The 21495-nt window shown below is 41.2% G+C and overlaps 1 protein-coding gene across 1 annotated transcript in view; it reads left to right on the forward strand.

The window, feature by feature from the left end:
• Positions 1-21495, forward strand: part of CLGN (calmegin) — a 49420-nt gene that overhangs the window by 14499 nt on the left and 13426 nt on the right. Inside the window, exons 3-8 of the mRNA XM_015411594.1 lie at positions 3207-3280; positions 5312-5370; positions 7301-7442; positions 7676-7757; positions 12716-12908; positions 19778-19967. Coding sequence (XP_015267080.1) covers positions 3207-3280; positions 5312-5370; positions 7301-7442; positions 7676-7757; positions 12716-12908; positions 19778-19967 — 740 coding nt within the window. The remainder of the gene's footprint in view (positions 1-3206; positions 3281-5311; positions 5371-7300; positions 7443-7675; positions 7758-12715; positions 12909-19777; positions 19968-21495) is intronic.

Below are 21495 nucleotides of genomic sequence, written 5' to 3' on the forward strand. Positions count from 1 at the left end.
TGCCCCCAAAGTCCCCCGCTGGGGGTGGAAGATGGACTTGGCAACCCTACCATAGCTGCGTGTGGGGATAGGCTATAAGTTTGGGACCCCGCCTGCAGTCATCTGACCCCAAACTCCAGCTATTTCATGGGCCAGAAAGTGGAGCCATGAGGTCTGGCATTTGGCATGAAAGTGTGAAAGAATGTCGGTTTATGGCATGGCTATTGAGGCCATGTGGCCTCACCAATTGGCTTGCAACAGGAAACAAGACACAGCATGTTATCAAAAGACATCACAGGAGAAGGCATGTGAATATAGAAGCAATATTTCTATACACAGCTCACTCCCTAAGGGGAGCAGCTTTGGTAGCATACCAGGCTTTCCCTTCTTTAGAGGTGGTCTGTCATGCAGCCACCTGGAAGTCAGTTCATTCTTTCACCATATTGTCAAGGCAGCCTCTGCTGACATAACCTTTGGTACAAGGGTTTTGCAACATACCTTTTCAGGCTAAGGTTTTATTTCTATTACCCACCCCCAGGGCATACTGCTTTCTATGTCCCATAGGTCTAGACTGCCCCACTCTGGACCACCAGAGAATGGAAGGTTTGTTTCACTTACTATGAATATCCCTTCTCAGTGGTCCTAGGGAGGGGCAGTCTCCTTCCACCCAGGTGTAGAGCCGGTCCTTCTGGAATTGCCTGTGGCCTCGTTGAGGTATGCTGCTTGGGCCCCAGGGGTCTGAATTCTGTTGGTCGGGCACCTGTAGGTCTTCTGTTTGATCTTCAGCTCTTGGTTCTTCTATCAATTCTCTGTGGTGTACTTCTTTGTTTTTTGGCTGTTGGTTGTTTTGGGTTTTTTCTTGTGTGTTCTGTTGTGATTCTCATGCGTAAGAAGTGGACTACTTCGGATCCAGACCAGGAACTGGGGAGAGAAGCTCCTCTCCTAAGGGATCAAAATTGCCAGTGACCCTACCTGCCTTCAGAGAGGAGCTCCTTCCCATAGGTCTAGATTGCCCCACTATGGGATCAATGAATAGGGAGGTTCACGGTAAATGAAACAAACCTTCCATTCTCACAACAGTCTCAGTGGAACCCAAAAGATTTCCCTTTGTCTTCTTTGATCCCACTTGACTTGGCTCATGAGGGTTAGCATGTTCTTCATTATTTAGCTTTCTTTCCTCTCAGGTTGCTTGTGTCAGCTTCATTCACAGACTTTCTCATGTCTTTTCTAATATTCAGCACCTCTATTGAATCTGGGGATCTTCAATGTGAATGTGTTTTGGGGTATCCTTCACGCGCGTGCACACACGCACACACATATTATGGGCAGTTCTAGGGTCCTTCTCTGGTGTTCTGCATAGTGTCAGCAACAAGTGTTAGCGGTTTAGGGACATGGGATAGACTTCACAGACCCTGCTGTAAAGTTAACAGCTCCCCCAAACCTGCTCTTGATAGCAACCTATCTTCTGGGGTGTTATTTCACTCCGCAAAAACAAACTCCTTGCCTTTTCTCCAACCTTCAGATTTCAACTGAAGTCCGTAACTTCTACATTCCAAGAAATAACAAGTATATTACTTAGATGCTTTTAACATCTGACCAAGTTCTTGGTTGTCTTGATTTCCAATTTGTGTATAACAACATTTAGAATGCATTTTTAAATCCAAGAAAAGAATTACCTTAATTCAACTCATATTTTTTCTCCCATAACTATATTCTGTGAAAATGGACACAATTTTTTCAAGTTCTAGAAGTCATGGTATATCAAGGCCCCAACCATATATCCATATATAAAAATTTCAATTCCAGGCGATATTTACATTAGTGGTTTTGTCTTCTGGAAAGCAAAACAATCCTACTTACAGAACATAGTACCTTGGTAGGTCTGATTTTCCAAGGCAAAGCATGCCAAAGTATTTCTGATTCTGTCAGTACATAGTGCCAGCTGCTTGTTCTCTCAGAAGAACTTTCACAAACTAATGTTTTTCCATTGACTAAGATCTGTCTTAGTTCAAGATGGATTCTGTCTGAACCTGGGCATTTCAAGAGGTAGGAGTACTATGTTGTCAGTGACTCTATAAAGCCTCTGGATTCCTAGGTGTCAGCATAATACTTTTAAGAGCTCTGACCATGTGTTGTGGTTTTTCTGTCGTCTTGAAAGTTTGCCCTGGTAGGACATGTCAATAGGCTGAGAAAAGTAGGTTGTGAAAAGTCATTTATGCTGTTAAGAAAGATGAGTAGATCTTGTGATCAAGTGGTATGTCAGTCAGGAACAAAAGATCATGATCACTGGAATGGCCACCGAGCTAGAATGTTTTAGCATGGGTTGCTGAGGTATTTACATTAATTGTAATAGGAATTCTACTTGTAAAGCTGTTAATGGCTAATTATTTGAACACGAAAATATATGCAAAGCATAGTTCTTTGTGTTCTCTGCTCTCCTGAGCAGTGAGGGATTCCACGGGCAGTGCTGCCTGGCTTGGTTTCCTTTAGATGAGAAATCTTGGAAGACCTCACCTCTACTTATGCTCTTTTCAGTTTTATTTATTTATTTATTTATTTGATTTCTACCCCCGCCCTCCCGCCGAAGCGGCCCACCAGTTGAACACCAGAAGTTTGGATTGTGTGTGATGCTGGTCTTTTTCTATTTCTTTGAGCAGCTTTGAAAGGTTTCTAGACCACCCCTTCACTCCTGTTCAGCTACCTCCTAACCAGACGTTATTAACCAATAAGAAAGTTCCTTGCTTTTTTCCAGTACAGAATCACTGCCCATCAAGGGATGAAACTGATTAGAACTTGGTCAGAACTTTTGAATTGTGGCTGTGTATAATCAGCAGCTGTTTGATATGTGAGCTTGTAGGCCTTATGCAGCCAATATAGAAACTTTAAAAGAATGTTTAAGCATAGCTTTTGTGGTTCTTGCTGTAGAACTTTGAGGGATGGAGGCCTCCATGAGATGTGCATGGAACTGGTGAGGGAGGAGGGGAGGGTTGTTGAGGGAGGGTCCACTGAAAGTTTAAAATAAAAATGTTTAGTTTGAGAACTGCCAACATAATTAAAATTTTAATGGATTATGCTAACATTTATTTTCAGGTTGACATTTTATTCAAACATTTTTTGCAGTTGAGGCAGCAAGATCACAAATATTTACCATATATTTTGTTTGCCTTTAGAATGTGATACAGCAGAAGGTGACAGTTCTTCTGAATGTGTTTTTGTAAATATGTTAGGTTGTATACAAGACCCCGAAGCCTACTGGAGAAGTACATTTTACTGAAACGTTTGATGACGGAATGCTTTCTGGGTAAGGGGTAAGATTCATAAGATGTCAGTAAATTTAGTTTGGATAATTTGTTTTTGTAAATAAGCTACTTTTTCCATTATGGAAATGTTCAGTGAAGAATAAAGCATTTTTCTTCATAAAGGGCTCATTTTTTTGTTTATTTTTGGCATCAGGTCACAGCAGACTTATGGCAACCCTATAGGGTTTTCTAGGCAAGAGATTAGATGTTCAGAGGACTGAGCTACCTCAGGAACAGCTAGTGAAGTCTAGGAAGTAATGAAATCAGTAAAATTAACCATTTATATGATTGCCTTATAAAATATAAGCAGTAAATTAATTTTATATATACCAATTACCTGTTATATAGTATTAGACAGAATCTTACTATGATGTAAGATCAATACTATAGCAGAATGGTTCAGGAAGGAAAGGGACTGCCTACTAGACCACAGTGTATAGGACATATTATCAGTGTTGTCAGTGTATTGTTTTCTGCTGATGTAAATCCATACTTTGTATTATGTCTAATATTCTATGTTTATTCAGATTTCTGTAGGCCTAGTACGTTGTTTATTAAGTGTCTCTTTGTATCAGCTGAACTCCTTAATCCACTTTGCATCTTCGTGAGAAAGGCAAACAATAAATATAGTAAATAAATAATTATGATGATGAAATATCATGCTATAGGTAATCATTTTAATAAAGAAAATACTGAATGTTTTAGGGTTAATAAAATTACTTGGTTGAATACTTTTGTGTTTTACAAAGTAACTTCTGTGCCATTAGCAACTAAGGGGCATTTACTTAGTTGTCAATATTATTTTTTTGGTTTACTGTCAGTGGGTATCGCAAAGTACATTAATTCCAGTATTACAAGATAAACAAGGGCTCCAAAATAGGTAGTTTTAATGAGATAATATTCAGATTAAAATATTTGGATATGCTCTGTAGTACTATATTAAGTAGTTTCCATGACTGAGAATAGACTTGCAATGAACCTTCCAATGCAGTGTGAAGGCCAGTATGCCAGCACATTGCTGTAAGGCCTTTATGCCAGCACTTGGCACCAGTGTAACTAGTCAGTATTTTCTGTTCTGTCAGCCAAGAAAAACAAATGCTAAAAACAACCTGAGAACATAGCTATTACACAGTAATCCATAATGATGCCACCACACCCACCAGTCATGAAGCAGTATGCTGCTGCTATGTGAAATCAGCCAATCTGTGCATTCTGATGCTGGTATGCTTCTGTGATGTCAACTTCTCCCTGCCAAAGAATGGAAAGGAACAAAGTTAATGCAGCCCTCTCCATGTTATGGAAGACTGTGGCCTTCCAGGAACCCTGGAACTGCCACACTTAGGATTTTCACAGATAGGGATTAGAATCCTCTCTGGCAAATACATATGTTGTGATAGGCAGACACACAGGGAAGGAGCTGTGGACAATCCTACTGTATTGTCTAGATGCCGCTACAGTTTACTTGTTTAGAGGTCCCTCTCCCCTGATAAATTTATTGCCCACATCAAGTTCAGGTTCCAGGGAGGAAGTAATGCTTTTTGCAAGGCAGCAATGTTGCTGAGGCGCTGCAGCAACCACAATGAGAACATAGCTGTACATTCACTTCTCAAATAGCTCACTGGAGAAATACCAATAACAGGTCTGTGATGCCCTTATAGTTATGCGACCCCCGAGCGGTCAGCGTCCAACTTCTTAGAGGGACAAGGGGCATTCAGCCACCCGAGATTGAGCATTGGAGAAATACAGATGCAATATAGAATCTTGAATATATTTTTGACATATTTGATTTAAATTGTTTTCGTTCTGTTTAAATAGTAAATTTAGCACTAGTCGGTAGAAGTAATACCAGCTTTGTTCTGTTACTTGGATGAATCTAATGTTTTCTACTAAATCATTGTTTTATTTTATAATTGCCATGAACTATGTTTGTAAATCCTTATTTTCAGTTTTAGTATTTGGTTATTTTCGGGATAATGGTTTGGCAGAGGATTTTTCAAATGCAGTCTATTTGAACATTTAAATTATCTTGACAGGTGGGTTTTATCTCAGACTAAAAAAGAGGATACAGATGAAGATATTGCTAAATATGATGGTAGGTCATAAACTGTTTTCTGGTAAGTGAGAGCCTAAGACAGAGTGAAAAATATATTTTTAAAATTCTCTTGGGTAGCTGACTATCACATTTCTGTTTATTATATTCGTACTGTTACAATGATCTGCTTTTTCATCATATTTTCTTATATTGATATTATGGCATTATAGTCCACAAAGTGAAGGGGAAAAATCTCTCTAGTGTGTGAAAGACAGCTTTCATGGGGCTTGAACCCATTTCATCAGGTGTTGTGAAGTGAGCATAAATTAAAATTTTTAAACACAGAGAGGAAATAAAAATGTGAACAGTGAATTAAATGCCCTAGAAAAGAGCAAGAGTCCAATAGCACCTTAAAGACTAACAAAATATGTGGCAGGGTATGAACTTTCATGAGTCACTGCTCACTTCTTCAGATCTGAAAAAGTGAACAGTGACTCATGAAAGCTCATACTCTGCCACATATTTTGTTAGTCTTTAAGGTGCTACTGGCTCTTTTCTACTGCTACAGACAGACTAACATGGCTACCCATCTTGATTTAAATACCCTAGTTTTGTGTCAATTGTGACAGCTGAATGACTGTACTTGATGATAACATGGGTTGCAATGACTGTACTTGATGATAACATGGGTTGCTTAGTTATGTTTGTTCATTTATTTAGAGGTTTATATCTCACCTCTTCCTGCTGGGAACTCAGTGACTTGCCAAAAATATAAATTGAAACACAAGAAACTCCTGGGCTGTTCCTGAATTCACGGAGTCAGCTCATTCAGGGTCACAGTCTTCAAGCCTCAGTGCCAAAGGCTCAGCCTCTGGCCATTCCCAGGCTAAGCATTTGGAACAGAAGCAGAAAGATATTTCCAGCCTTCCTGCCAGCAGTTTAACATCAGTAGAGACCAATGCTCCCTCTAAGCTGCGGAGTCTTGTGAGCAAAATTTCTACTTGGTGAGCTACTGGCATTAAAGTTGTGAGTGAGTGATTTGGCTAATGCATAAATTAGTTTGTTCTGTAGCCATCCTTCCTGAGCGAAGACAAAAAAATATGTGAGCTAGCTCACTAACTCATCTTAGAGAGAACACTGGTAGAGATTGAGAAAACTATCAGACCTGTTGAGCCCTTGGACTTTGCTGTCAAAGTATAGATAAATCTTTTGGGGTATAGAATATCAAACGGTAGAACAGAGAAATCAGGTGCTGCTTATTATATCCAGTTTCTTTCCAGCATTGCCCTCTGTATTCTCAAAAAGATGAGGCATGCTTCGACCAGCAGCATGAACAGAATGCATGGTTATCCTAAGCTAAACTTTGTGCATTGTGTGAGAATCTTAGCTTGTACGTGTTCAATAATCCTTCAGTAATTTCAATCAGTATTGATAGTTTCTTCATATAGTAAAGTGGAGTTTGAATTGAAAAGAAAAGTAATGCATGTAGGAAGATTAACATTGTGCTTTTATGCCTTTAAGCTTAACGAAAGTTTCATGAGGCTACAGAGGTAGGGTGTGAATATTCCCTTATTGGGAGTTATCAGCCAGCAATATAGAAAGGTTTGTTAGAACTGTGCGTCTATATTTGCAAGTGACTGGGAAATTGGAATTTCTATATGACCCTTTCCGTCTCGAAAGGCTTTACTTGTGAGTGGCTTTAAGCATGTTTTTCTTGTACATGGAGAATTATTTGCTACTCAGATAAATTCTGTTCATAATAAAAGTTTCATATTGGTGGATATATTTAATTTTTAAAGGATTTTGCTGTGGTCCAAGACACACGTGTGACCTGGATAGTTGTGAGCTGGAAAACTATTGGGGCCAGAGACTTAAGCATGTTGTACATCCACTGAAAATAACTGGACAAAATGTGGCTGTTACTATATCATAACTGATTTCTTTTCTTCCACTTATCCTGTTATACTTGTCCTTCCTATTTCTGTTTCAGGAAGATGGGAAATAGAGCCACTAAAGGAGAATATGATGCCTGGTGACAGAGGATTAGTATTAAAATCAATAGCAAAGCATCATGCAATATCAGCTATGTTAACACAACCATTTATTTTTGATAGTAAGCCACTGATAATTCAGTAAGTATATTTTCCTACTTTGGTACTGCAGTTGAAATTACTTTCAAAATTAACCATGAGCACAAAGCTGAGTGTGTAATACTTGAGTGCATTTAACTGTTTTAATAGCAACAATTTAAAGTCAAGATTCTTCAGGACAGACAGGAACAAATTGGGGAGGAGACACACACAGTGGACAAAGTGTTACTAGATAGCTGAGTGCATATTTAATCCGTACTTTTCTCATTGTGCAGGTATGAAGTAAATTTTCAAGATGGCATTGATTGCGGTGGCGCATATGCTAAGCTTCTTTCCCAAAGTGATGACTTGAATCTGGTATGTTACAGTGGGGGAGGGGGTATAATCAGAAATAATTCACTTTTGTGGAGAGTAGCTCCCTGAGCTTTGGGTATGGGATCTGCTGTGGTTTTGTAACATATCCAAGGAATTTGTATGAAAAAATTGCCGTCCATACCTGGTCCGAGGTGATGCATGTGGAGGTTTATATGGGAGCAGATATTCATCTTCAGTCATCTGTGCAGTCCCACACTGGGGGACTGCATACATGCAGGCCTGCCAACAGAGAAAATTTTCTAGCTTCCTAGGTGTAGAGGAGGTACCCTTCCCCTTGTGCTCAGAGTGTTTCCCACTTAAAAAACACCCCAAGTGGGAGGGGCACCATTTCCCCTCAGTTCTTTTTTCCCCACCGAGCTGAGAAGAACAGTTGCTAGCTTAGCTCTCTACTTACCTTATGTCTTAATGGTTCTTTCTTCATTGGACCCTTCACATTACTCTTTTAAACTCCTGGGCTCTTCTTCAGGTCAGTTCCCTTTGAGATGGGCCAAAAATCCCTTTTAAAAAAATGCCTTCGATGTGGCACAAAAATACCTCACACAGATGAGCACTCACTGTGTATCATCTGCCTGGGGAAGTCTCACTAAGTTGGCACCTGCTGCATCTGCCAACAATTTACCCCCAGGGCTAGGGCAGATAAGAGCTTCCCATCTAAAAGCTGCCCTGTGGGAATGTGCTGTTTTGAATTTGAATAAGCTGGCAGCTAAGTAATCTGCTTCGTGTGAACTCATTCCAAGGGCTGAATCCATAACTTCAGCACACTTGGTTCTGATCCCAAATGTGTATTTTTTTCATATATATATATATTTATTTTAAATAACAAAGTGTGATAAATAAGAGATACAAAAGAAATGATGGGTTATATAATAATATGTAAAGAATACAAAAAGATACATTACAGGGTATATGAAACAAAAAATAATTCTCCCCAACTCCCCTTCATTATAATTTTTAAGACATTTCAGACATTTTGAATTTCAGATTTCATTACTAGTCTATTTTACGGTTATATTAATTCCATCATTGCTACATATTCTATATTAAATATTCCATCATTTTACTTGCTAATTATTGCTTTTAATATAGCAAAGTTTTTACAAAATCTCACGGTGAAAACGTATCTCACAATAAAGAATTTATATATCTCTCTCACAAGAAAGAACAGAAAGTATTTTGTTCAAAGATCAGTTCCTTATGCTTTCATATTTAAAGCTTATTCTCATTCTGTTTTTACATTATAATTTATTTATATGTATTGCCATACATTTGTATACAATTTTAAATTAGTTCTCATTCTAAATTTTGAACTTTTCTCATTCTAAGTTTCTCCCTATGCTTACATAATAAACATCCAGCCTTTCCTCAGATTTCGAGATTGATCTGTTTTTCAGATAAGATGCTAATTTCCCCATTACTGTGTAATCAGCAAGTTTATTTTCCCATTCTTCTAAGCTTGGACAGACATCTGATTTCCATTTTGCTGCATAGATTATTCTAGCCGCTGTTATCATATATTCAAATTTTTATTATTTATTTATTGAATTTATTAACCACCCTCCTTAGTAGGACTGGGTTCAGGGTGGTATACAACATAATCAGATAAAACATTGTATAAAACAATTTAAGATCAGTCTAAAACAGTAAAACATCATAATCAATCAGATCAGTCCAGTAATCTAATTAATTATAGATGGCATTTAAATCCTAGTAGCACTACTGTCTAATGGGAGAAGGGGTGGGGGGTAGGAGAATGGGAGTGCCAAGACAGGACCATTGCTGTCCTCAACTAAATGCATGGTGGAACGTCTCTGCCTTGCACACCCTGCAGAATTGTATATCCCACAGGGCGTGGATGTTACTCAGCAGAGTGTTCCTCCAGTTTGGAGCCAGGGCAAAGAAAGCCCTGGCTCTGGTTGAGGACAGTTGGATGCCTCTTAGGCCAATAAATTCTGATCTGCCAAGTATAATGCTCTTCTAGGGATATTCCAGGAGAGGTAGTCCCAAAGGTGTGTAGGTCCCCGGCCGTTAAGGACCTTAAAGGTCAACACCATAACCTTGAATCTGATTCAGTACTCCACTAGAATCCAGTGCAGCTCACACAGCACTAGATAGATATGTGCTCTGTGTGGCATCCCTGAATGGACCTGCGTTGCTGCGTTTTGTACCAGTTGGAGTTTCCAGGTCAGCCTCAAGGGTAGGCCCATGTAGAGTGAATTCCAGTAATCCAATCTGGATGTGACTGTTGCATGGATTATGGTAGCTATGTCAGGGCAAGACAGGTACAGGGCTAGTTGCCTAGCGTGGTGCAGATGAAAGAACACCAGTCTGGCAACATTTGTGACCTGGACCTCCATTGTTAAGGAGGCATCCAGGGTCGCACCCAGATTCCTGATGGTAGGTGCTGGTCTTAGAGGCACACCATCAAGGGCTGGGAGTTGACACCCCAAATCTGAATCTCCCTGACCCAGCCACAGAACCTTCCTCTTAGAAGGATTCACTCTCAGTTTTAACCATCCCATCACAGCCTCCAACCCCTCTGCAAGATTGTCTGGGGCAGTGTCTGGCTGGCCACCCATCAGTAGATAAAACTGGGTGTCATCAGCATACTGATGACTCCCCAGCTCGAACGTCCGCACCAGTTGGGCCTGGGGGCACATATAGATGTTAAATAGCATCGGGGAGAGGATTGATCCTTGTGGTACCCCACATACTAAGGAGTATCTGGGCAATACTCTCTCTCCTTGCACCACTCTCTGTCCCTGACCTTGGAGAAATGAAGCAAGCCACTGCAAGACTACCCCCTGAACTCCAATGTCAGCAAGACCATGTCAATAAGAGTTTTATTGTATTATGCAGTGTACAAGTCATTTCGAAAGTGTCACTCTTTAATTGTTTGCTTTGCTGGCCCTTGGATGGGATGCACGGCATCTTTGCAGACTTTATCCGGGTGGATTGTTCAGAGTATTAGAATGTGCTATGAACATGCAGGTGTCACTTGCCCTCTGTCTCTTCAAGCGCATTCCACTAGGGCACAAGCCTCTTCAACAGTGTTCTGTAGATGCACCCCATTACAAGAAGTTTGCATAAAGAAGAAGGAGAGATTGTATTTATACCCCGCCCTTCATTCGGAGTCTCAGAGCAGCTTACAAACTCCTTTCCCTTCCCCTCCCCACAACAGACACCCTGTAAGTTAGGTGGGCCTGAGAGAGCTCTTTTCAGAACTGTCCTTGAGAGAACAGCTCCGACAGAACTATGGCTTGCCCAAGGTCATCCAGCAGCTGCAGGAGGAGTGGGGAATCAAACCCAGTTCTCCCAGATTAGAGTCCATGCACTTAACCACTATACCAAACTGGCTCTACAAGGCTGTGACATGGTTGTCCGTAGATACGTTCAGCCAGCACTATGCTGTTGACATGACTCCCACAAAGATGCTGCTCTTGGGAAAGTGGTCCTACACTCACTGATTGATAGGTCTACACCCACCTCCAGGTGAGTATCTTGGTACTCTCCCCAATGTGGGACTACACAGAAGACTGAAGTCGAAAACAGGGTTGCACTTACCTGTAACTTGTTCGTCGAGTTGTCTTCTGTGCAGGCACACATTCCCTCCCTTCTGACCTGCTATGCGCTCTCTTTGTGGGGTGTGCTTTGCACTCTCAGAGGGGCTTGGCAGCACAGGAAGTACTGAGGCTTATTTTTTCGGCAAGAAACACTCTGAGCATGTGCCAAGGGGAAGGGGTGCCCTCTCTTCTCCTAGGAAGCTAAAAATGTTTCTCCATTGGCAGACCTGCACAGTTCCCCAATGTGTGTTTGCACAGAAGACAACAGTTACAGGTAAGTGCAACCCTGTTTTCCCAAGGTATACTGGACCTGATCATACTGTCATGGTCAGACACATATTTCAGTCTCTGTATATAGTAGCTCTAATTCTGGTGGATGAATCCTTGTAATCAGAAGTATTTATTGAATGTGTGCTGTCTGCATTTCAGCTTTGTTCTAGAAATTACCTAGTTTGTAAATAGTAAAACAGTCTTTAAAAAGGGTAATATATGAAAATGTTTAGTTCACTTCAGCTTAAAAGGTAAAGGTTCCCTTGCTCGAAAGCCAGTCGAATCCAACTCTAGGGTTGTGGTGCTCATCTCCGTTTCAAAGCCGAAGAGCCAGCGCTGTCCGAAGACGTTTCCGTGGTCACGTGGCCGGCATGACTAAACACCAAGGTGCACCGAACGCTGTTACCTTCCCACCGAAGTGGTACCTATTTATCTACTTGCAATTTCTTGCTTTCGAACTGCTAGGTTGGCAGGAGCTGGAACTAGAGATGGGAGCTCACTCCATAATGCGGCACCCGGGTCTCGAACTGCTGAACTACTGACCTTCCACAGCCTGCAGTTCAGCGTCTTAACCACTTGAGCCACCGCAGCTCCCATTTCAGCTTACATTAATCTTAATGTGTTTTTGATTATTATACAAGTAGAGTCAGGGTTTGGGTTGCTTGAATATTGTAAGAGAAAAACTGGATTGAAATTTCTTAGAATTTTGTAAATATTCATGCTGTATGAATCTGGTTTATGGGATGGCTAGATTAGAACTCCGTCCATTTGGTCCCTTACACATGCAGCTACTTGCATGCAGGTCTCTGACAAATAGTCCTTTGCTTACAACAGGAGTAGTGACAGAAAAAGATGCTGGCTGTAGGAAACTCCCATATGCAGAGAAGCTTATAGAATAAATGGAAGTGAAATATTCAGCAGCATCTCTATATAATGGCTTTTATTATATATTGTCATTATTTGAACGAAAAATTATTTCGTAAATGTACTCGGTGTCCAACTTCTACTAAGCACTCTTGGAGGTTCCACTGGAAATTGTGCAGCTAGTGCTAAAGTAAGCAATTTTTTTTTAACTTTTCCTGTATAAGATTAACTGCTTTTATTCTACAGGAATACTTCTATGACAGAACACCATACACAATTATGTTTGGACCAGATAAATGTGGAGAAGATTACAAACTACACTTCATCTTCAGGCATAAACACCCTAAAACTGGAGACTATGAGGAAAAGCATGCCAAACGTTTTGATGTAGATCTTAAAAAATTTTATACTGACAAGAAGACTCATCTATATACTCTCGGTAGGCTTAAATTTTTGAAGCTGTATATAGAAAAATAAGATTGAGATAGAAACATTTTTAAAGTGGCGGAATTTTTAGTTGCTTGGAGTAGCCAGATCGCTTGCTCACAACTTTAATGCCAGTAGCTCACAAAGTAGAATTTTTGCTCACAAGACTCTACCACTTAGAGTACTGGATGTGCATACTGTACTGATTCTTTTGAAAACATGGTAAAAGCTTTCTACTAAGGATCTGCTTACATTCAGTATTCCCTAGCAAGCTGGTGTCAGATACTTATAACCTCATTTTGAACACATTTAATCAAAAGTAAATGCCATTGATTTAATTGGGACAGTATAGTGAGTATGCAGGAAGCCCAGCAGGAGGACAGGCAAGGTTGGGGATAAGTGGTGGGGTATGGAAATGTATTTAAGGTGGACTCTGATGCCAAACTGGGGAAGATGAGGTGTCCTAAGCTTAAAGGCATACACTTCTAGGGGCAAAAGGGGTGGGCTTGGGTGATGGAATCCTTGCTCCAACCCTTGTGGTCCCGTTTTGAACCTTAGCCCCAAAGAAGCAAGGCACAACAGCAGAAGGGGTGTCTCCTGCAATGGATGACCCTCACAGTAGTATATCAGGATTTCAGTGTTCGGTTTATTTCACCCTTTAGTTTTTCTTTCCTCTCCAGCCCAGTACCTATTCTGCAATGTCCAAGTTTTAAATGCTGTTGCTATAGAGGAAATTTTCTCTGCATTTACTGCTTTCTGTCATGATGTAGGTTCCTGCCTACCTCACATACCACAAGAAATTGTGTATCACAACTCCATACCTTTTTTCAGGAGAAGTCACTGACTCCAGCAACCTTGTCTTAGTCCTGTTTACCCTGATGCATACCTCAGGGTCACAGTCATCTTTTCCACCTATGGAGCCAGGGCTCTGCTGCTAGTTTCCATGCTTCATTCTCAAGCATTATTCTGTAGAAATAAAGGCTGTAAACCTAGCGGGATGGTGGATATAAAATATTACCAGTGTCACTGGTATGTCTGGTTCCAATTCTCCAGATCTCCACCTCATTGGGAATAACTTGGTTATAATGTACTACAATAGGAGGTATTCCTCAACTGTTAGGTATCCTGCAGTGTTACAGTGTCATCCTTCCACTAGATTATATATCTATGGTTCTAATTGTTGCCTGAAAGCCTACATCAGGTGTCTTCAATAGGTAGGTTGTGAGCTACTAGCAGATTGCTGGCTGCCACAAAGTAGCTCACAAAAATATGCTCTGGGCTTTTTTTAAAAAAGCTTTTATTACATAGAATTTTTGTCTGTATTGCTTGGCTGATAGCTTCATTTCTGGTGCTTTTTCTAGTCTGTTCCATTTCTAGGACATAATCAAACTTGATTACATGCCAATGTTGGGGACGTATCTACTTCTACAGTGTGTCCCTGTATTGTGTGCCTTCTGCTTTGCTGATAAGATTGTTTGGAGCCATAAATTGTGGTTTTCACAGTATTGTTAATTTCTGCCACAACCACTCTGCCACCATCTCTTTTATCAGCAACACTGCAAACACCACAACCTTTGTATACAAATACAGTCCTGCTCATATCCATTACAGCTGTGAAAGTGTAAGGATTGGGTCCTGTGCCTCAGGCATGAAGCTGTAGCATATAAATGGCAACTTTCCCACCTCTCAAAGTAGTCTCTTATGCCCCTCTGAAATTACACATGAGAGTAAAAGTGGGAGGAACAGCATGGTAGTCAGAGTGGAGGGCTTCAGTGAGCCGGGGAAATTGGCAGAAATTGCCCTCCCTTCTCTTCCATTAGTAGAAAGGAAGGTTAAGATCTAAGCTGCTCTTTTGAATAAGCAAAAGATGGCATATCAGCTGTTGAATCAGCAGAGGACTTAGATTATTTTAACGTCTTCTATTTGGAAATCATCATTAAATTATAACTAGACCATATCAGTGGACAACAGGGACCTTCATCTCCCTCAGAGGATCTCAGGTTCTGTATGAGCTTGGTAGACTTCTGTACACTCTAGACATAGAAGTGCAAGAACCTCTACTAAAGAGTATAGATTGTATCCAATGTAAACTGCACCCCCTACTGTATTCCTGATGTCAGCAGTCCTGCTGCAGGCCACTAAAGATTTCTAGACCAAATCATCCTTAGTACCATACACATCTTATAGACAGAAGAATATGAAAGTAAATGGATAATTCCATTCTGGATCTATTTATAGGGAAGATGGAAATACAGTATTATAAATGAAAGCTGCATTCCACAGTTGTTCTCTTTGATGGACTGCCCAACTATCAATATATACAAGCAAGGGAGTGGTACTATCTCTGTCAGAAGCTGACTGCTCTTCTACAGTATCTGCCAGAAGATTTATAATCACTTTAAATTCCTTTTATCAAAAGCTGTCAGGAGTTATAAGGAGCAAATCAATATGTCCATACATGTTGACTTCAGCCCATAGCCCTGAGTTCTCATGAATGGCTGGAATCCACCTTACTATTGGCAGACACCAACATATGTATAGGAGATGTGTTTGTTGAAGGGACTAGCCTTTTCTGCAAATTCATGGATAATGTGTTAGGGAGCATGGATAAAAGACATCTCACATCTTGCAAGCTACCCAGACGTTGTCACAGTTCCAGTCAACACATATGGTCTTGTTCTTCCTAAGTCACCACAGACTTCTTCTGAGTCTCAGAGCAAGAGAAGACAATGACTCTTTACTGCAAAGTGCTTATATCATCCAAAACAAAGGCAGTATCCTAATTAAAGGATCTTCCAAGGAACTCTCCAACTCCTCAAAACCCCTAATAGGAACCAGACTGTAACCATTCCTGTCAGCGTGGGAGTCAAAACAAGGTTTGACCATAATCTACGTGCGATGTGCCATTGAATTTGATTCTCCCTGCCCCCAAAGTTCTTCTGCGTCTCATCCTAATATGCAAACTACAGTTCACTGGAGCACATCTTGATGCAGCCACATGTTATGCCAGACAGCTGGGCTTAAACCTTGCTAGCTTTGGCTATCGCATTTTTCTGTCAACCATCCCCACCTACAATAAACATCCATCAAAAAGTCCCCAAAAGCTTGCACTGTGAGGGTTTATTTCTCCAGATGATACTGATGGGCATATCCAAGGAATTTCTCACCTTCAAAAATTTTCTCCCAAGTAAGCATTATATGTAGCCAAACGCCATCTGTATCATGCTATAGCTTCTGTTCTAGACATATGGACTCACATTCTATAGTTACAAGATTCCTGGTTTGGTTTATTTCCCAGTTGAAGGCACATGTAATGATTATTTCTGCCTTTCATTTTTAAGATTTAAAGTCTTCTATTTCTTGCATAGTTTGGAACAGCTTCTAAATGGTTTCTGTATTTACACTCCTGCCTGTCCTTTAGCTCATCTCTAGAATTTATTCCTTTCTAAACCTATTGTCAAACACTTAAAACTCATGGTGCCTTCTGGTTTAAGATTACTATCACTTCTTGTTGGCCATTACAGCCACTTAACAAGCAAGTGCAGTGTGCAGTGTGAGATGAGATCCTTTGTTTAGACTTCCATGACAGCACAATATTGCTCAGTTTGTAACCAGGTTGGTGTCATCTTTCCATATTATATAAAATATACTCCCTGGCTTTAACCACCACCACCACCATCTCCAGATGCTGGGCAGGGGACACTTCAAACATGCCCTCTTGTTTTACATTTATCACACTGAATATTTTGGAAAAGATACTAATATGTTTCTGTGCGATGGCCCAAAGAGTGACTGACAGGCTGGATGGAATCTGCAAAGTGTGTGGTCTCAGCTAGCTTCTCATGTTACTGGTTAAAAGAACCACTTTTGTCAGAACCTCTGCACTACATTTGGCATGAGCCTTCTCTGCTTTTCTAAAGAATGTGCCTGAGGCACATTTACCAAGCAATAACCTGGTAACGGCCTGACCTTTCTTCTTGTATTATGTCTTTGATATCTAGACATGGAAAGTGGGAGATAGTGTTTGGGCCAGGCTGTATTTATTCAGTCCTCCTATGCATCTGTATGTGGGGTTGTACAGAGACCACAAAGAAGAAAAATGAGTTGTTTAGCTGTTAAAGTAGCCATCAGTGCAGTTGTACAGCCTGTGTCCCCCCCCCCCCCGACTTCCCTTCTATAACATTAGATTAGAAAAGGTGCCTTTGGCAGTTTAATGATTTGGAGTTGAGAGTAAGCAGTGAAGTGGCTAAATTTGTGGATGATACGAAGTTGTTCATGGGGATGAAAAGCTGGGAGGACTGTGAGGCACTCCAAAGGGAAAATGGGCATAAAAATGGCAAATGGGGTTCAATCGGGCCAAGTGCAAAACGATGCACATTGGAGCCAAAACTCCTAACTATAAATACATGTTGATGGGGTCCAAACTGGAAGAGACTGACCAAGAGAGAGATCTTAGAGTCATAGTAGATAACTTACTGAAAATGTCAAGGCAGTGTGCGACTGCAATAAAAAAGGCCAATGCTATGCTGGGGATTATTAGGAAGGGAACTGAAAACAAATCAGCCAGTATCAATGCCCCTGTATAAATCAATGGTGCGACCTCATTTGGAATACTGTGTACAGTTCTGGTCACCACACCTCGAAAAGGATATTATAGCATTGGGAAAAGAGCAGAAAAGAGCAACTAGAATGACAAAAGAGTCGAAACACTTTCCTACGAAGAAAGGTTAAAGCGCTTAGGGCTCTTTAGCTTGGAGAAATGAAAGCTGAGGGGTGAAATGATTGAGGTTTATAAGATTATGCATGGGATAGAGCAGGTAGAGAAAGAAGTACTTTTCTCCCTTTCTCGCAGTACAAGAACTTGTGGGCACTCAATGAAATTGCTGAGCAGTTGGGTTGAAATGGATAAAAGGAAGTATTTCTTCACCCAAAGAATGATTAACACATGGAATTCACTGCCACAGGAGGTGGTGGCGGCTACAAGCGTGGACAGCTTCAAGAGGGAATTAGATAAACATATGGAGCAGAGATCCATCAGTGGCTATTAGCCACAAGGTATAGATAGGAACTCTGGGGCAAGTGATGCTCTGTATTCTTGGTGCTGGGGGGGGAGCAACAGTGGAATAGCTTCTAGTGTCCTGGCCCCACTGATGGACCCCCTGATTACACCTAGTATTTTTGGCCACTGTGTGACAGAGTGTTGAACTGGATGGGCCATTGGCCTGATCCAACGTTGGCTTATGTTCTTATGAAAGAACTGAATGGGCATGTGTTTGTACCAAGACAGTCAAAGTTGTTCATCAATGAAGGCAATTTGTGTGCTAGTTTATTGATTAGCGCTCTAAAACTTGGCCATGTTAGTCGTGTTCAGGTGAAGAATTCTAGTGTTTGATTGCACACATGATCATTCAGAGAATAAGTTATCAGGAAATCAACCTACTATTCTATGAGCACTTGAAATCTTCTCACCAGATTTTCTTGAAAGCACTGTGTATTTAGTAACAATACTGCTGTTCGAAGAGCCTTTTCTTAGTAAGTACCTCTGTTAATGAAAATGACTAAGTGCATTCTTTTAGATTCTCTTCCGTTTCTAATGAAAATCAAGCACTTCTACCCTCTTCCTTTTGGGGGGAGTGAAAAGGGAGTTTCCCGTTTGATTTCCTCTATTCTCTTTGTACTCCTGATTGATGCATTGAAATATTGCCAGTGGAATGGAAATTAGAACATCATTATGCAATTGTTAAATCATTTCTCTATGCATAAATCAAAAGTCACTGGGCCTTAATTTATATTTGACTGCAGGATTGTAGCCTAAAATCACAGGCATTTGCAACCAGAATATTTTGGTTGTGTAGTAAACAGTATATAGAAGAGAATTTTTGTAAAAGTAATATCTAATATAGATGTAATGAAGGAAATATAAAGTTCCAGTACACTTTTCAACATTATTCTTCTCAAATGAGAGGATGGTTCTGGTTAGGATGTTAGAGATTTGTGATACTGACAAAGCCACATAACATCTACTTTTGAATAAAGTGGTAAAGAGTCAGGATAGATAGGTTAGTTATGAAATATGAGACCCTGTTTAGGAGCTAAGTGTGTAAAGCAAGAAACACAAGGGCTGATTTCACACTAGAGCTGCCTCGATGTTGCGCCACCGTTTGTCCTGATTCTATTGGTCAATTTCACACCCGAAGCAGCAGGGCTGCGTTTTGACTCACGGCTTCGCCCAATTTCCCCCGCAGTTTCGTGATCCTGTTTTTTGAGGATCACGAAACTGCGGAGGAAATCGGGCGAAGCCGCAGGTCAAATGCAGCCCCGCAGCTTCGGGTGTGAAATTGACGAATAGTATCAGAGCAAACGGCAGCGCAACATCAAGGCAGCTCTAGTGCGAAATCAGCCAAGAACATTACTGAAAACTGAGAAGCATTTGAAGACCCTACTAAATAGGAAAGTAAACTGGGAGCCTTTTGTATGAATTCTTACTTAAGGGCGTTAATGCTGGTGTTTCTGAATGAGTAAAGGGACTGAAAAAGCATTAGTGTGGCAATGGTAGTTTTGAAATGTGGGCCAGAACATGACATTGATTATCTGGAGAAACCTCATTTCCCACAAATATCTTGTGGACTTGAGCTGCTGTCAGACAAGCAAACACTTGGGGAAATATTGTACTGAAATCACTGTATGTTGCCTTCAAATAAATGTTGGGCTATAAGTCTAGGGTTCTACTGAATAAAAATTCATGGCAACAATTGTTTGCCAGCTTAAGGAAACATATACCGCATAAGAGAGTTCTTGATTGATAACTGGTTATAAGTACTAAATAACTTTTTTAAAGTTTACATCATTTGTCCTTTAATTAAAATATTTATTGTGCTTTAGTGCTGAAACCTGACAACACATTTGAAGTGTCAATTGACCAAACAGTTGTTGGCAAGGGAAGCCTCCTGGAAGACATGGTTCCACCTGTAAATCCCCCCAGAGAAATAGAAGATCCCAATGATAAGAAGCCTGAAGACTGGGACGAAAGAGCTAAAATTCCTGATGCAAATGCTGTCAAGCCAGATGACTGGTAACTACAGTGACATTCTTTCTCTTCTGTCCCTTAGTCTACCAGTTAAGTATCAATCAGACTGTGTGTCTGGTTTGCATTTTTACTTTATGAAACTGAACTTCTAAAGATTCTTTCAAGCTGAAAAAGTTTTCAGCGGAAATGTTTTGTGTTCAGGAATATATGGGCTCACAGAGGAGGAGGTGGGGTTTTCCGCTGCTGTTTTGGAGCGCAGTAAGTGCTGTTGATTTCAGAGATTGCCTTGAAGAGCAAGGCACAGATTTGTCCTGGAAAACGATTGGGGATTTCTCCCCCCACCCATCCCCTTTTCTTCTTTTCCTGTTGGAAACTTTCCAGCCCAGCAAGCTGGAGAAGCACCATCACCAACCCATGGAGTTTTTGCAAGGACCCAGCAGGTATGGCGCAAAGAGAGGCCATATGGAAACGCATTTAAATAATGAAATGATGACTTGGGGCTGGCCGCTTTGATCACCAAGGCAATGAACCACAGGAAGGACTTCAGGACCGGGCCCTCCTCCATGATAGTGGTGATGACTGTGCAGCAGGTTCAGGTGGTGGAGGAAGTGGGGGAGGAGGAGGACAAAGAAGTGGGCACCCTTTATTTCAAAGTTGCTGGACTTACACGACTTCGATTTGTGCAGTTACCACCACTATCTGAACTACGGCGAAAGCCTGCTGGAGAAGTGCTTTGCTGACTTCAGCCCTTTCTCTGGCCGCTCCAGCCCAGCCTTGATGGTGTTTAATTGCTCCTTGGATCACCTGGAATGGGACTGCTCACCCCATGCTTGGGGTGCCTGTTCAGTAGTAAACAGCCTGCTGTAGACTCCCGAGAAAAGCGACTCTAGGCTACAGAATCTGGAATTCCAAGTCTGTTTCTTCTGCAGAAATAACAAGGAAGCCGTATCCCTGTACACCACTCACATCCTCAAGGGACCCAATGGCAGGGTCTTGGGCCGACCAAGTGCTGCGGCAGTACACATACCTGCTATGTGTGTTGATGGGGACAATAAACACGATCAAGTACTGCCCCTTGTCCAAAATGCACAGCAGCGCTCCCAAACAGCCGCTCAAAAACTCCAGGCATATCCTGTGTGAGAAGCTCTGCTGGGGGTGCTGTTTGAAGCCTGGGGGATTCTGCGTGGCTGTGGACACATTGGATCAAAAAATTAAATAATCTTCTTCGTGGTCTCTGTGCTTCACACCAATGGGTTTAGTGCGCCTGCGCTGACCCGACCGGTGCTGTAGCAAGCTATGTTTCAAAGGATTTTTGCGCGAGTCCCACTGAGCATGCGCAGGAACCCCAGCGCGCATGCTCAGAGGGGACGGGCGCGGAGATCCCGCCAGTTCTCTCTCTACCGCCGCGTTGAAAGGACCTTCTTGCCTTTCCTCCTGACCGGATAGCTGTTACTGCCTTCGGGCCTTTACCTTATTTCTTGTTTCTTAGGATCATCTATTTTATTTTCTCTACTTCAGTTTACTTTAAAAAAAAAAAAAAAAAGGAAGAAGAAAAACGAGAACTTTTGTTTTT

The sequence above is a fragment of the Gekko japonicus genome, unplaced genomic scaffold (assembly GCF_001447785.1).
Source record: "Gekko japonicus isolate JY-2015 unplaced genomic scaffold, Gekko_japonicus_V1.1 scaffold11, whole genome shotgun sequence".
Lineage (NCBI taxonomy): Eukaryota > Metazoa > Chordata > Lepidosauria > Squamata > Gekkonidae > Gekko > Gekko japonicus.